The following is a 14,204-nucleotide window of genomic DNA, read 5'->3' on the forward strand; positions in this document are numbered from 1 at the left end:
TCAGATCCACCAGGGCTGACCTCAGGTGCCCACAGGGAAGGAGTTGCCAGCAGACTCAGGCCTCTGAGTCTGTGTGTGTGGTGTACCCTTCAGCACCAGCTGTGCCCAAGGAATGTTGCCCTTCCCCAGCCCTACCTGGTAGAGCTCCTCCTTGGTCACATAAGGCTTGCCCTCGGAGCTGAGGGCCCGGAAAGCACTCTCGATCTCTTCACTGGACTTGACATTCTCGGTTTCACGGCTGATCATGAAAGCCATGTACTCTTGCAGGGAGACGTGGCCGTCCCTATGGGAGGCAGGTGCAGTGAGCAAAGAGGGCAGAGGGGGCGAGGGCTTTGTCCATCACTGCCCCTTTAGATTACCTGTTGGGATCAACAGTATCCAGGATGGCCTCAAACTCAGGATCGGGCTCTCCTTCCTCAACCATTGGCAGGTCGTAACCCAGAGAACGAAGGCAGGATTTGAACTCTTGATGGTTCAGCCGGCCAGACTTGTCCTTGTCGAAGTGTCTGCAACACAGAGCCCAGAGCTCAGCACATGGTCCCTGTCACTCAGCCACTCTGGGCCAGGGTACCTGGGTCACACTCACTTGAACATCATGCTGAACTCCTTGAGGGCCTCCTCAGTGACTCCTGTTGTGTTCCTAAAAGAAGAACAAAAGTAGGGCAGGCGGTCCATGCAGGAGTGGCTTATTTCCCCTCCTGTGCCAGACCCTTGTTAACAATGGCGCTCTAGGCCCCCAACTCTGGTCCACACCCTAGTACCTGGCCTGGATCTGCTGCTCCAGGTTGTGCTGCATGCGCATGCCCAGCTGGTCTAACTGGTCCCACTGCTGGGCCAGGCCCACAGTGCTGTGCTCAGTGTACTTGTTGTCCAGGATGAGAGCTTCCTCCATGGCAGCCCCCAGGTCCTCAATTTTCTTCAGCTGACTTCTCATGGCCCGAATCTCCTGGTGCTTGCGCTATCAGATGGGACAAAAGCAGTGTCAGACTGGGACGCACAGCTCAGGAGGCTATGCTGTCCCAGAACTCAGCCGAGATCGCACAGGCTTGAAAGAGTAAAGGAAAGGAAGCCTGGGAAGTAGGGGAAACTACATCAGCAGCTGACAGGTGCCAAGAAACAGGATGCAGTTACAGCCTCTTCAGCAGTTACAGCAGCCAACAGAGACTTTAGGTCAAGGGAAAGGGGGCCTGGCCAGCTCCAGGCTGAGTGCCTGCTGGGCCAGGGGCCTCTGGGGTGGCTAGAGCCCTTTGGGGCACTCACTTTGGTAGCTTCAAGCTGAGATTCCAGAGTTCCCGACTCTTCGACCATGCAGGACCTAAACACAACAGAAGTGCAGTGAGCAGGAGTGTTCATTTCTGCAGACCAGCGCCCGTACTTAACTCTTCGTCCTGGTAAAAAGTGCCCCCAGCCTCAAATTCATTCATTGAGGAAACAGTCTACCTGGTGTCAGCTACCTCTCCTAACAGGCCCAAGAAAGAGCAGGTCCCATCTGTTTCAGAGACACAGGCCAGAGCTGCTCAGCTCTTAAAGGTCACTCAGGAACTGAATTTGTCCCCCATTAAGAACAAAGCAGCTTCAGGCCTGACTAGCCCCTTTTTTTGCACCCACAGGAGGCAAGAAGCCATCAGATAGGAGCCCTTGGGGCTGTAAGGACAGTGAAGAGACTGAGTTTAGTCCCCTTAGGCTACCGAGGGGAGGAGACACCATGGCCAGTAAGATAGCTAAGTGGGCGTGCCGGCAAGCTGGTCCCAGCTGAGGACAGCTATGATGGAACTCTGGATTCAGGCTCCAGTATCTAGACACAGCCAGGATCTTTTAAAGGCCATTTTCTGAGCCAGGTGGCCTTGGGGGAAGCCTGCTCCCTCTAAGATGTGAGTACAAAGAAGGTTCCCAGTGAACGAAGACAACAAGCGAGCAGGGTCATGGGTCACGTGCAGGGACAAGTTCACACAGTGCACACAGCCCGGTCTCCGCTGCACCCATGCCTACCCAGACCTACCCTTGCGACTTCAGCGAGTCAGGAAGAACTCTAAAATTTCCCCAAGTTCAAAGTGCTTTAGCAAGGCAAGGCACCAGGCTTCCTCCTACCCCAGCAGTAGTTGAGACTCACAGGCAGGCCCCGTCCCCCAGGAAAAGGGAGCCCAGGGACGGGGCAGGAGGCAGGGCCAGTGCAGCAGAGGGGGACAGACCCTCCTCCCAAGTGGCTAGGGTGTGGTTAGAAAGCAGCCGCCTGGGAGTCCAGAGTGCATTGGTAAAACCACAGTGAGGGAAGAAGAGAAATAAGAGGAGAAGAACCTTCCAGACAGATCATCCCCAACTTCATACTGATAGACACGAATGACCCGACGATATGCTATGCTAGTCAAAGAAAAGAAACCAAATGAATACACCAAAAGGAGGCGAGGCAAGAGCATATCGAGACAGACACGTGCCACAGCTGGAAGCCTGGCACTGGGTAGGAACCAGGGGCAGCTCAAGGGGTGGGCCAGGTGGGACAAGGCTTGGGAGGAGCCACAGGTGAGGAAGCATGGCACTGCACAGAAACAAGACCAAGAGCAGCAGACAGCATAGGGTGGGGAAGCCTGTGTAGGCAGGCCAGATGCTGCAATCCTTCCCGCCTTGCAAAGCCTCCTACAGCCTGAATGGTTTGGCAGATTTCTGTGGTCATTACCCCTTTACATGCCTGACTTTCCCCTCTGCAGAATCTCACAGGCCATAGGTTCTTGTTAGGCCTCTTGTCTGGATTAGTTAGTAGCACGAATGGATTGGGGGCTGAAGTGGGGGCCCTTCATACAGGCTCCTACTGGGATTAGGGGATAGCCCTGCTCCTCCCGCAGCTCCTCCAAGCCCTGTCTCTGTAACACTGTAACGTTGGACATTTGCCTTTTTCTCGGATAAACAATCCTGGTTACTCTCCTCAGGGGGAAGATAGGACGACCTCAGTCCTAAGAGGGCTGCAGAGCTTCCCCTCAACTGGACGCTGTCCTCAGTCTAAGCTCTGAGCATAGCCACCCAGCTCTATATGCCCACTGACCTCTGGGGCGTAATGCAAATTTTTTGGTCACTATGGGAAAACAGGCAAGTGCAATCCAGTTCTGGTGGCCAGACACAGACAGGGTTCTCAGACTGACTCTGGCTTCCCACCACAGCTAGTCCCTACCTTGAAAGAGGGGAGGTGACTCCCCGCAACACTATGGGTTCTTCTAGCAGGGAAAATGGGCATGGACAAGGTGGGCAGGAGGCCCATCCTGGGATCTTTTGCAAGCCAGGCCACTGGGGACAAGGGACAAAGGGACAAGCACACAAGACACCACCACACCACAAGCCCGGAAAAGAAGGCAATATTAACCCGTCGAGGAGATACGTTCTATGGAGATCCAAGTGTCCAGGAGCCATGGCAGTATCCACACACAGCAGCAATCGGGACGATGTAGAAGAGAGAACAAAATACAGGACATTAGTACTCTTCTGCCCGAGCCTGGGTGCCAGGATGACGGGGCCTCGGGCAGTTGTTCTACCTCACTTGGGGCAAGTGCCAACATCACCCTTGGCGAAATGAACCGTGCTGAGCCCACGTTTGCTTTGGACCCAATCAGACATGACAGTCCTTGTCCAAGCAGCCCCCCACCCACCAGGTCTCTAACAAGCTCCCTAGAGGCTTGGCATGCAGCTGCAAAGGGGCACCATGTTCCCTGGCTAGCCCCAGAGGGCAGGCACCTTGTTTCCTGGATCCACTGGTGGAACGCGTTGGCATGCTGGGCAAACTCTTGGCGTAGCTTGTCATTCTCCTCCTGCCGCCGCTGTTCCTTCTGCAGCTCCAGTTCTCGCTCCTGAGACAAAAGGGAGCTGCTAGTTCCTGTTGCTTCCTGACATCTGGCCTCAGATGGGCTCAGCATAAACATGGCTCTACCTTGGGAAAGGGCAGTGGGACTTAAGCAAGAGGGGCAGGGAGCAGTGGCACACCTTAATGATCTTCTGTAGGTTCCTCCACGTCTCTTCCAGGGCCTCCATGGTGAACCAGGTGTAGGGATTGGAGGCCACTCGGAAACTCTTGATCTGACGGTCCAGCTCGGCTAGCTGGTTGAAGTCGGCCTGCGCAGAGCTGAGCGACGAGCGGAAGGCATCATGAGCCTCTCGGAGGGCTTTGATTTCTTCCAGAGAGTTGCAGCGCACTGGGTCTGTGAGGTCCTCTTCTGCATTCTCAAACCAGCTGTTGAAAGCCGATGCCTTTTTGGCAAAGGTCAGGAAGAGGTCTTCTACCTAGAAGTAGAAGAGCAAATTGTCAGTGGTGGGCACGTTTGTGGGTGAGGAAGTTTCTGGGAATCAGAGTAGCGCCTGCTGCGGGTCTGTCTCTCTGCCCCATCTCACAATCTTCCCAACTTGTCCTCTGCCTGCCGCTCCCCGGCACAAGCTGTGCTCGTCCTGGGAGGGTCAAGGATAAATTCTCCAGGGCAAGTTCAAGGACTCCACGTGCCTCGGGTTCCACTGACTTCGGTGCCACATTCAACTCCTTTGGGCTGAGGTTACTTCTTCCTCACAGGGTGATGGCACAGCCAGGCAGAGGCACATGGGTCTACTGTCCACTATACTGGCCAGATGACTCTTACCCTTACCTTTCGGAAATGACTCTGGGCCTCTAGCAACTTCTTCTTGCGGGTAGCTGAGTTGGCCAACAGCTGGGTCCACCTCTTCATGAGGGAGGCATGTCGGGCCTCGATGGCCTTAGACTGAATGTGCTTGGCAGCTAGCAGCTGGTCTTTGAGGGCAGTGATATTGGCAATGCCCTCCTGCTGGAAGGCCTGCAGGCCAGCATCAAATGTCTCCTGCAAAGAGCAGTCACAAGGCAATGACATGGACTACAGAGTCTAGTGTGCCTGAGCTCAGACTGCAGGAGATGCCCACCTGGTGGCTGACTTAGCGCTCCATGTCCTACTAGCGTTGAGTCACACATGCCTATGTTCCTGGTTGCCTTAGACCCCAGATTGTGGCAATGGTCTCATCTCTGGTCATAAATAAACTGTTCTGTTAAACCAGCATTGAAGCTCTGGGCAAGGCCATGTATGGCTCTGAGCAGACCAGTCATTCCCACCTAAGCACTTTGAGTTTAATCTCAGTGACTCCCACAGATGCTTGTTTGCTGCAGAATGGCAGGCACCTTGTGTCTAAGCCCTGCAGCCCATCTCGCTACTGCACATGTGCCTGGTTCTGCACCCATTCTCCCCTCTGGAGGCTTTGAGGCCCAGGACTGAAGTGTTTATTATTGTCTGACCATGGGCATGCATACAGAAAGCCAACTGACCTGCTTGGTGAGCAGAGTTTGGACAGAAGACAGATCTCGGCCATAGTCATCTGTTTTCAAGCTGTTCTCCTTTTCACCTGCAAAACAAAGCGTCCCCCTCACAGAGTGGCAGACAGACTAAGAAACAAGCCACAGAACGGAGGAACGTTCACACATTCATTCCGGAGTTACTGGCAGCTTCCCTGAGCTCACATAGCTGTCTACTCTCTGCACTGCCTCACCAGGACTCTTGAGAACAGAATCTAGTTCATCACCCTGGTCAGGGCAGCTGGTGAGCAGTCCTCATGCGACCTGGCCCTTTGGTGAGCCGACGACTACTTGGGCCTTTGTATTTGCTCGTGTCAAGGTTTGCAGGCCCTTGTTTGGTGAACCCTCACGCCAGTCTGGTGTAGGCACTGCTGTGGCAGCTCTGACCTCTGGATGTCTCTCAGTGTTTAGCAATTCTCCGAGCCCATGTCCTGTCAGTTTCTTCTCTACAGCACAAAACCAACTGTGTGGCTCTGCCATCTGCTTAGCCTAGGAGAGTTCAAAGCTTTGGGCTTTTCTGCACGCACTCACCAATCCAGGACTCCACCACGTCAGCCTTCCAGTTGAACTGAAGGAAGGCCGAGTTCTCATCCAGCTTCGCTTTCCTCTGAGCTGCTGCTTTCTCTAGGTCAGACACTTTACCATTCAGACCCTTCATCTTTGAAGAGATGTTCTCCTCATGGTGATTGTTCTAGGCCAGGAAAAGAAGCACGGATTAGTTCTGCCTCCAGCTGCGTCACCTATCTGTGGCAGGTTCCCAGACACACACTCAGTTCCTGCCATGTGGGCTATCTGCTCCCTGTCCCGTGTGAGGTGAAGTTTCCTAAGGATGACACTGAGTCAAAGTCTCAGGGCTCAGACCTGGGACGAGCAATCGAAACTCCAGGAATCAGCGCCACAGAGAGCACTAGGAAGGGTGAGCAGTGTAGTATAGTGTTACTACTAGTGTTTATTATCATCATTATTATTTTTTTAAAGATTTACTTTATGTGAATACATTGTATCTGTCTTCAGACACACAGAAGAGGGCATCGGATCCCATTCAGATGGTCGTGAGCCACCATGTGGTTGCTGGGAATTGAACTCAGGACCTCTGAAGAGCAGCCAGTGCTCTTAACCACGGAGCCACCTCTCCAGCCCTCTTTATTATCTTTTTTCCAAGACAGGGTTTCTTTGTGTAGACCTGGCTGTCCTAGAACTAGCTCTGTAGCCCAGGTTGGCCTCAAATTCATAGAGATCTTCCTGCCTCTGCTTCCTTTTTTTTTTTTTTCTTTTTTTTTCGGAGCTGGGGACCCGAACCCAGGGGCCTTTAGCTTCCCTGGCAAGCGCTCTACCACTGAGCTAAATCCCCAACCCCTGCCTCTGCTTCCTAAGAGCTGGGATTAAAGGTGAGCACTACTACCACTTGGTTATTAGTGTTTCTTAAATATTAAATATTAAACACTATGTAGTCAAAGAGCAGCTCCAATCCTTGTGCAATAAGGACAGTATCTCTGGATGCCATGGACACTAAAGACAGTGAAGCCTGAATACTTAAGTAATGCATGTAAGACAGCAGAGAAAGAAAGGAGTTTGCCTAGGTCAAAGCAAAGAACATTTACAACTTAGTCACCTCAGATCTCAAGGAGCCTCTCACTCTCCTTGGCCAGAGTCCTGAGTCCATGCTGGACTCCAGTTTCATGTTCTCTGTGGTGACCAAGGCCAGGAGAAAAGCTCTGTGGAACCAGGCTGGACACCTAAGAATTTTTGCTACACAGATGCTAGGCAAAGCATCTAGCACTCAGGTCAGCAGTCCAGCCCCGATATCAACTCTTCTAGCTTCTGGCTGCCTAATGAGAAGCGTGCCGCTTCTTTTTTTTTTTTTTAAAGATTTATTAATTCATTTATTATATATAAGTACACTGTAGCTGTCTTCAGACACACCAGAAGAGGGCATCAGATCTCTTTACAGATGGTTGTGAGCCACCATGTGGTTGCTGGGGATTGAACTCAGGACCTCTGGAAGAGCAGTCGGTGCTCTTAACCTCTGAGCCATCTCTCCAGCCTGAGCGTGCCGCTTCTAAAGCAGCTCTACATCAAATGTGGGACAGGCCTACTGACAGTTGCTGCTGAGACCTCAGGCTGGGGTACTCTGTGGGTGCACCTCTCCTGGGGTCCAGGCTCACCTTCTTAATAAGGTCTTGTCCATTAGTACAGACATCATTCACTCGATCCTTGTGGACAGTGAAGTCTGTCTCAAAAGCTTCATGTTTCTTCAGTAAGCCCTGGAGAGAAAGAAGGGAGGTCAGCCACTGAGTGACACAAGCCTGAGCCCCATCCTCCTACTCCCTACTCAGGGGAGCACCACTGCATGGCGGTCCACGGGTACCAAGGAGTTAGAGTGGGAACAGGCTGCAGAGGAAGCAGTATCACAGGGTACAGGGTCGCTGCAGCTCAGGAAGCTTGATGGTCTGCAGAACGGTCTAGTCTAGGCTGACGGGAGCTTCAGTGAGCACACAGCAAAGCAACAGCCATTTAAAGCCTACCCCACAAGGGACCCAGTGCCTGGCTTCTCTCTGCCCAGTCCCTAATCACTGCAGAACAGTATCTACCCCCTTGTTGCTTCTAGGGACCTCACCGTCACCCTGAGGGAGGCCACTGAACTTATCCTGATCCATGTGTTGTCCACTGTGAGGACAGTGACTCAGGGAAATGCAAACTGCTTCCACATCTGCTAGCTGGAAATTAGGAATGTGTGACCATGGTGATGTGTGACCTGTCCTATCCCCTGACTGGGCTACCTCGGGGACAGCTCTGAAAACATTGCAATGCCTTTAATACCCTCTCTGAACACAGTGGAGGAAGCTGATCTTGCCTACATAAGAATGAGACCCTACGTCACTGAACAGGCTGTCTCAGCTGCCTGTCTGCTGTGTGTGGACAACTGAGGTTTTTCGGCTCAGCTAGTTTTACTCTGGAACAGTGGGGGTTACATGCCTGCCAGCGCAAGTTGTCACACAGCAACTGTTAGCCCACTGGAAGTAGCTGTGGGATGAGCTTAACTTTAGGGGCCATGAACATGGAAAAAGGTCGTTAAGGGATACTTTGTAGTACCTCTTGCCAGTAAGATCATGTCCTCAAAAAAAGGTCAATTTGAGAGACAGGCATGCAGATGGAATGCCAGAGAAGAGAGTGCACACAGAGGGGATGGTTCACGTGGAAACAGCCTGGAGTACGGCTGGTCCTGGAAGGAGCAAGGACTCCTCCATGGGCTGTGCTGGGACCCTGAGGGCACCCTCACTGTATGCACTCGCTCAGCCTTCCTGACCTGGATGGCAGCAAGGGTGTCTCCATAGTCTTCGCTGGCCACCAGAGTCATCTTCTCATTGATCCAAGCCTCCTCCTCTTCCACGTTGGCTACAAACTGCTGATACTCCAAGGACTCCTCCAGCCGCTGGCCCCTGATCATGGAAGGGGGAGGGAAATCATTAGTATGTAGCTGATATCCATGGAGTGGGGCTGGAGTCACAGCTTGGTAGTATTGGCCTTTGACTAGTGTGTTTGAGACCTCAGGTTCAATCCCCAGCACCAAAAACAAAAACAAAAAACCGAAAGTCCGCTCTGGCTAAAATGTTTTAAAACACTCATGAGTATGTCTGTGTATACACATGGCTTGGCAGACAGAGCTTTCAGAGAGGAGGGTCCGGCATTAACGGCTGGATTCAGACTCAGGACGTGACAAGCTCAGACCTGACCACAGGAGCGGCTCTGGTGTAAGCTAGTACCTGACCCGAAAGGAAGGGCTGGCAGGAAGGCCAGGCTTTCAGTCAGTCTCAAGAGCTCCCTGCCCGAGAGCTCACCGTGCAGCTGCTAGCTGTTTCAGTTCCTTCCAGTGCTCCACAAACTGTGCGAGACGCTGCTGGATCTCCTCCTGCCCGATGGTGTTGTCATCAGACAGCTTCTTCCCCGTGTCCAGGACACCCTGGCGAGTAAGAAAAGGAGTCAACACCAGCTGGGCTGCCAAGTGCCAGAAGTCAACATCACATTCCATTCCCAGTTCTCTCTTCGGGCTATGGGTGGTGGCACACAGCCTTAATGCCAGCCCTTGGGAGGCAAAAACAGGTAATCTCCGAGTTTGAGGTCATCCTGGTCTGCAGAAGGAGTTTCACACCAGCCAGTGTTACACAATGAAACCCCATCTCAAAAAACCAACAGAATTGCTTCTTTCTGGCTGGGCCTGAGGTATCATGATTACAAGACCATAGAGCATAGGATCAGAGGATTCTGCCTGTACTTGGCACCGTTCCCATGCCCTCTTTCTTCTCTCAGTCTAAGGCAAACTCTCACCTGAATGGCTGGTTCGTGTGCGGCCAGTTCGGCTTCTAGCCGCTTGTGTTTCTTCCTCAGATTCTGAACACCAGTGAGGTCTCTGCCATAGTCCTCAGAGCTCACCAACAACTTCTTCTCCCTGAAGAGCAATGACAGTGGGTTATTGTGTCAGCTTATACCAAGCTCATATCATGCGGTGCATTAGCTTAGCAACTAATTCTTGGCATCCTCCAACTTCCATCACTTTCTTCATAAAAACCCCTACCCATTTCCTGGAAACAGAAACCTCTGTTTTCCACAGCCACGGATCTAGAACGGCCTCTGGCCATGCACATCTGTCAACAAACTGGGCTCATCTGTATGAAATGGGTCTGCAGACGATAGGCCCTGCCCTGAGCAGCAGTACCACTGCAGCTATTAACCCCACTTACTTTATGTGAGTCACACATAGAAAAACATAGACAGTGTCTCCATAACGCAGGTGTGGAGGCACACACCTCTAGTCTCTGCACATGAGATGCAGAGGCAGGCAGATCTTTGAGTTCAAGGCTAGCCTGCTCTACAGGCCAGCCGGGGCAACACAGAGAAACTCTGTCTCCAACAACAAAACCAACCAACCAACCAAAAAAGATCTTTACTTGTAAATACTTTAAGTCAGAAGACATTTTTTAGACCCATCTGTTTTATATGTATGAATGCTTTGCCCTCATGTATGCACATGCGTGATGTATGCATGCACATGTGTGCTTGGTGCTCACGGAGGTCAGGAGAGGGTGTTGAATCCTCCGGAACTAGAGTCATGGATGGCTGTGAGCCTCCATGTGTGCTGGAATCCAACCCAAAGCCGTCTTTCCAGCCTTAACCCATTTCCTTGTTAAAAGGTTTTTTTTTTTTTTTTTTCCCGGAGCTGGGGACCGAACCCAGGGCCTTGCGCTTCCTAGGCAAGCGCTCTACCACTGAGCTAAATCCCCAACCCCCATGTTAAAAGGTTTTAATGGGGGAGATTTTCTTTTAAAGTAGCTTAGGGCAGGCATAGTTGGTTCATACCCACAGTCCCAGACTTACGAGGTAGAATCAAGAGTCCTAGGGTTTCAAGAGACTGTCTCAACAAATAAACCCTAACACAAAAAAGCAAGCCAATAAAAAGAAGATGGCTTGTTTACAAATCATATTATTTGAAAAGAAAAAAAGTCTGAATTTTTGTTTTTGAAGATAAGGTTTCTTTGTGTAGCTTTGGCTGTCCTGGAACTTGCTCTGTAGAAAAAGGTGAAATTTTAAGGGTATGGGGAGAAGAAAAAAAAAAAAAATGAAAGAAAGCCAAAGCCAGGAGTGATGGTGTATGCCTTTAAATGCAAGCATTGGGGAGAGGCTGGTTTCCATAGTGAGCCCCAGGACTACAAGGAGATCCTGTCTCAAAAAAAAATCAAAACTTTCCTAGGGACGCAAAAGGCAGGGTTTCCTGTGACACGAGGGTCACAACCACACAGGGTGATCCTAGCTGCTGGTGTAGAAGACATGGGGAGCCTGGCAAGGATCCTAAACTCTGCCTTTCCATCACTTCCCTGTCCCCCCGCCTCTCCAAGCAGCCCTGTGGGACAATGAAGATGTGGGCGTAGGGCACATACTTGATCCAGGACTCCTCGTCATCCATGTCGCGGAAGAACTGGTGCAGGCGATGGGACTCGCTCAGTTTTGCTCTTCGGGAGGTTGCCATGCTCTTGATCTTCTGGAAGCGTCCATTGATGGTGTCCCGCTTCTCTTTCACTTGGGAGGTGTCGAAGGCACTGCTAGTCATCAGGCTGTCAGCCTGGCTGTTCAGGTCCTTCAGACGATCCTGGGGCAGGCACAAAAGGAGGGCTCAGAAACCAGGTCCCTGAAAACAGCGCTGGGCCATAGGGCCTCAGAAGTCAGGGTGTGCGGTGTGCACCATCCCAGCTCTGTAAGATCAGACTGCAATCATGAGGACACTAAACTTAGTACCTTGTCATCATGGACATGAACCCTGATGAAGGAATGCATGGGACACAGAACGTAATACTAGGGCTACAGTAAAAACTCACTTTTTCGTTTTGTTTTTTTGAGTCAGGGTTTCTCTTGCTCTATATAGACCAGGCTGACCTTGAACTCAGAGAGATCCAGTTACCTCTGCCTCCCAACTGCTGGGATTAGATAGAGTGTGCCTCCACAGCCCTGCCAGAACCCACTTTTTACTGCCACTAATTTTGCTTAGCAGCGTTCTTTGTTTCTTCATCCTTTCACATTTCGATGCTAGAGAGTAAACTGAGGCTTGTATAGACTAAGCAAACTTGACCACCAGTCTCACTGTAAACTTTGAGAAGCAGCGAAGTTTGCTATTTTGTTCTGTTTGTGAGATAGGGTCCCACCATGCAGGCCTGGCCTCAAGAGATTCACTTTCCTGTCTTCTGAGTGCTCAGACTAAAGGGTGTGCCATAACCCAGTTAGGTCAACTGTGGTAGAAGGGAATTGATTCCTCTCAGTTACCTCTGATGGCACATGGTCTACCTCCCAACCCTGTAACAAGTAATTTTTAAAAACCCACATTTTACTTTTAAAGAACTCAAGGGAAATTATGGATGTTGAGCCCTGAATCTTCAAGAGACACTAAGTGAGCTGGATGCTTGCGGGGCTCAGCCTGCAATCTTAGCACTTGGGAGGCCAAGCTGTCCAGCCTGTGCTACATGGAGAGTTCCAGCACTCGCTATGCCTCAGTGGGAGACTCGGTTTCAACTATCCCTCAAAAACAATGAAGTAGTTTGTCACTTGAAAGGATGGGGGCTGGAGATGGCTCAGCGGTTAAGAGCACCCGACTGCTCTTCCAGAGGTCATGAGTTCAATTCCCAGCAACCACATGGTGGCTCACAACCATCTGTAAAGAGATCCGATGCCCTCTTCTGGTGTATCTGAAGACAACGACAGTGTGCTATATATAATAAATAAAAAAAAAAAAAAAAAAAAAAAAGAAAGGAACCAGAGTCAATTTACTTTTGGAAGAAAATTTAAATTTTAGAAAAATCTTATCTGGTATCCCAGAGGTTTTTCTGATAAAATTAGCAAGGTGTGAGGTTTTGGTATCACACATGAAATGTGTCAAAATATTTAGAACCAGTGTGTACCTCAGAATACCAATATTTCCCAAGTAAGCCAGACATGACTGAATCCCAAGTGGATAGGACCCATTCTATGCCGGGCTAGACCAAGGACACAAAGACAGTTTTAATGTAGTTCAGTGTGAAAACTGATTCTACTTGGCTGTGAACAGTTACAAATCTGCTATCATTACAGGTGCTGGCATAGAAGCTGAGGGAAACTGTTCCCCAGGATCTGAATCGGATTCCCCCTCCTTCAGCCTGGCTGTGCCCATCACACCACACAACAACCAAACTCACGTGTGTAAAGTCCAGACCTCCTCTGTAACATATCCACTAAGAGATCTGTATGCATGTAACCAATGCTGTTCTCGCCCGGTCCCCTTAGAAAAACCATCACCATTCATGTAAATGTGCTTATACTATAGAACTAGTGCTTGAATTACTTAAAGCCATGGATGTGATGTAAGTGCTGTCACCTCAGCATGTGGGAGGCAGAGGCGGGACATTACAGAAGTCTGAGAATAGACAAAGCTATACATTGAGAGCCTACTTCCAAAATAAAGATCTGGGTGTGACTGCGTACACTTTTTTTTTTCTTTTTCTTTTTTTCGGAGCTGGGGACCGAACCCAGGGCCTTGCGTTTGCTAGGCAAGCGCTCTACCACTGAGCTAAATCCCCAACCCCTGTGTACACTTTTAACTTCGTACTCTACTGTTCCACTGAGCCAAGTCTCCAGGCACAACCTCCCCTCCCCTAAATTTTCACAATGATTACTAGTTACAGATAAGATCTGTGGAAACCCAGGCTGAGAACAACCAAGAACCCAGCCCACTCACAAACTGTGGCCTCGGGTGCTGGGGATCACTCTGCTTCCTTTAACTCTAGCTCTCTTGAAGACCCCGGGACACTCTGGGGTTCTTTCTAGTCACCCTCCCCTCCATCTGTCACCCCACCGACCTCGTGGGCCGATATGTCTGCCTCCAGCAGCTGATGCTTTTTGAGCAGGTTGTTCACGGAAGCCAGGTCTTTGCCGTAGTCTTCAGATGCCAGGAGAGCCTCCACCTGCAGTTGGCAGCACACAGGAGATGTTATTACAGGATGCAGTGTTCTGGGAAACCCAGGGTGGCCAGGTGCTGCTCCAGGCCTTTGCAATCGTAACATCAGTTTTGTTCTTCAATTTTTTTTTTATTGTTTTGCTTTTTGTTTCCAAGACAGGGTTCTCCGTGTAGTCCTGCCTGTCTCAGAACTCGCTCTGTAAACCAGACTGGCCTCGAACTCAGAGCTCCACCTGTCTTTGCCTCCTGAGTGCTGGGGTTAAAGGTCTGGGCCACCACCACCCTGACTGGTTGGTTGGTTCTTCTTCTTCTGGGGTTAAGGGTGTACCCCAAGGAGTTCTGCACACTAAGTTAGGTCCAAAATGACTAAGGAGCCTGTTCAGAGTAGGGATGGAGGCACAGCCC

General features: G+C 50.7%; 1 protein-coding gene across 1 annotated transcript in view; it reads right to left on the reverse strand.

The window, feature by feature from the left end:
* The window catches only part of Sptan1 (spectrin alpha, non-erythrocytic 1), a 65,200-nt gene that overhangs the window by 497 nt on the left and 50,499 nt on the right, over positions 1–14,204 (reverse strand). Inside the window, 18 exon segments of the mRNA XM_032902912.1 lie at positions 136–283; positions 360–506; positions 587–640; positions 762–958; positions 1,261–1,315; positions 2,296–2,358; positions 3,350–3,367; positions 3,718–3,830; positions 3,964–4,260; positions 4,614–4,823; positions 5,300–5,376; positions 5,858–6,017; positions 7,492–7,590; positions 8,634–8,766; positions 9,166–9,287; positions 9,653–9,773; positions 11,260–11,468; positions 13,702–13,806. Of these exon segments, the coding sequence (XP_032758803.1) occupies positions 136–283; positions 360–506; positions 587–640; positions 762–958; positions 1,261–1,315; positions 2,296–2,358; positions 3,350–3,367; positions 3,718–3,830; positions 3,964–4,260; positions 4,614–4,823; positions 5,300–5,376; positions 5,858–6,017; positions 7,492–7,590; positions 8,634–8,766; positions 9,166–9,287; positions 9,653–9,773; positions 11,260–11,468; positions 13,702–13,806 (2,328 nt within the window).

The sequence above is a fragment of the Rattus rattus genome, chromosome 5 (assembly GCF_011064425.1).
Source record: "Rattus rattus isolate New Zealand chromosome 5, Rrattus_CSIRO_v1, whole genome shotgun sequence".
NCBI lineage: Eukaryota > Metazoa > Chordata > Mammalia > Rodentia > Muridae > Rattus > Rattus rattus.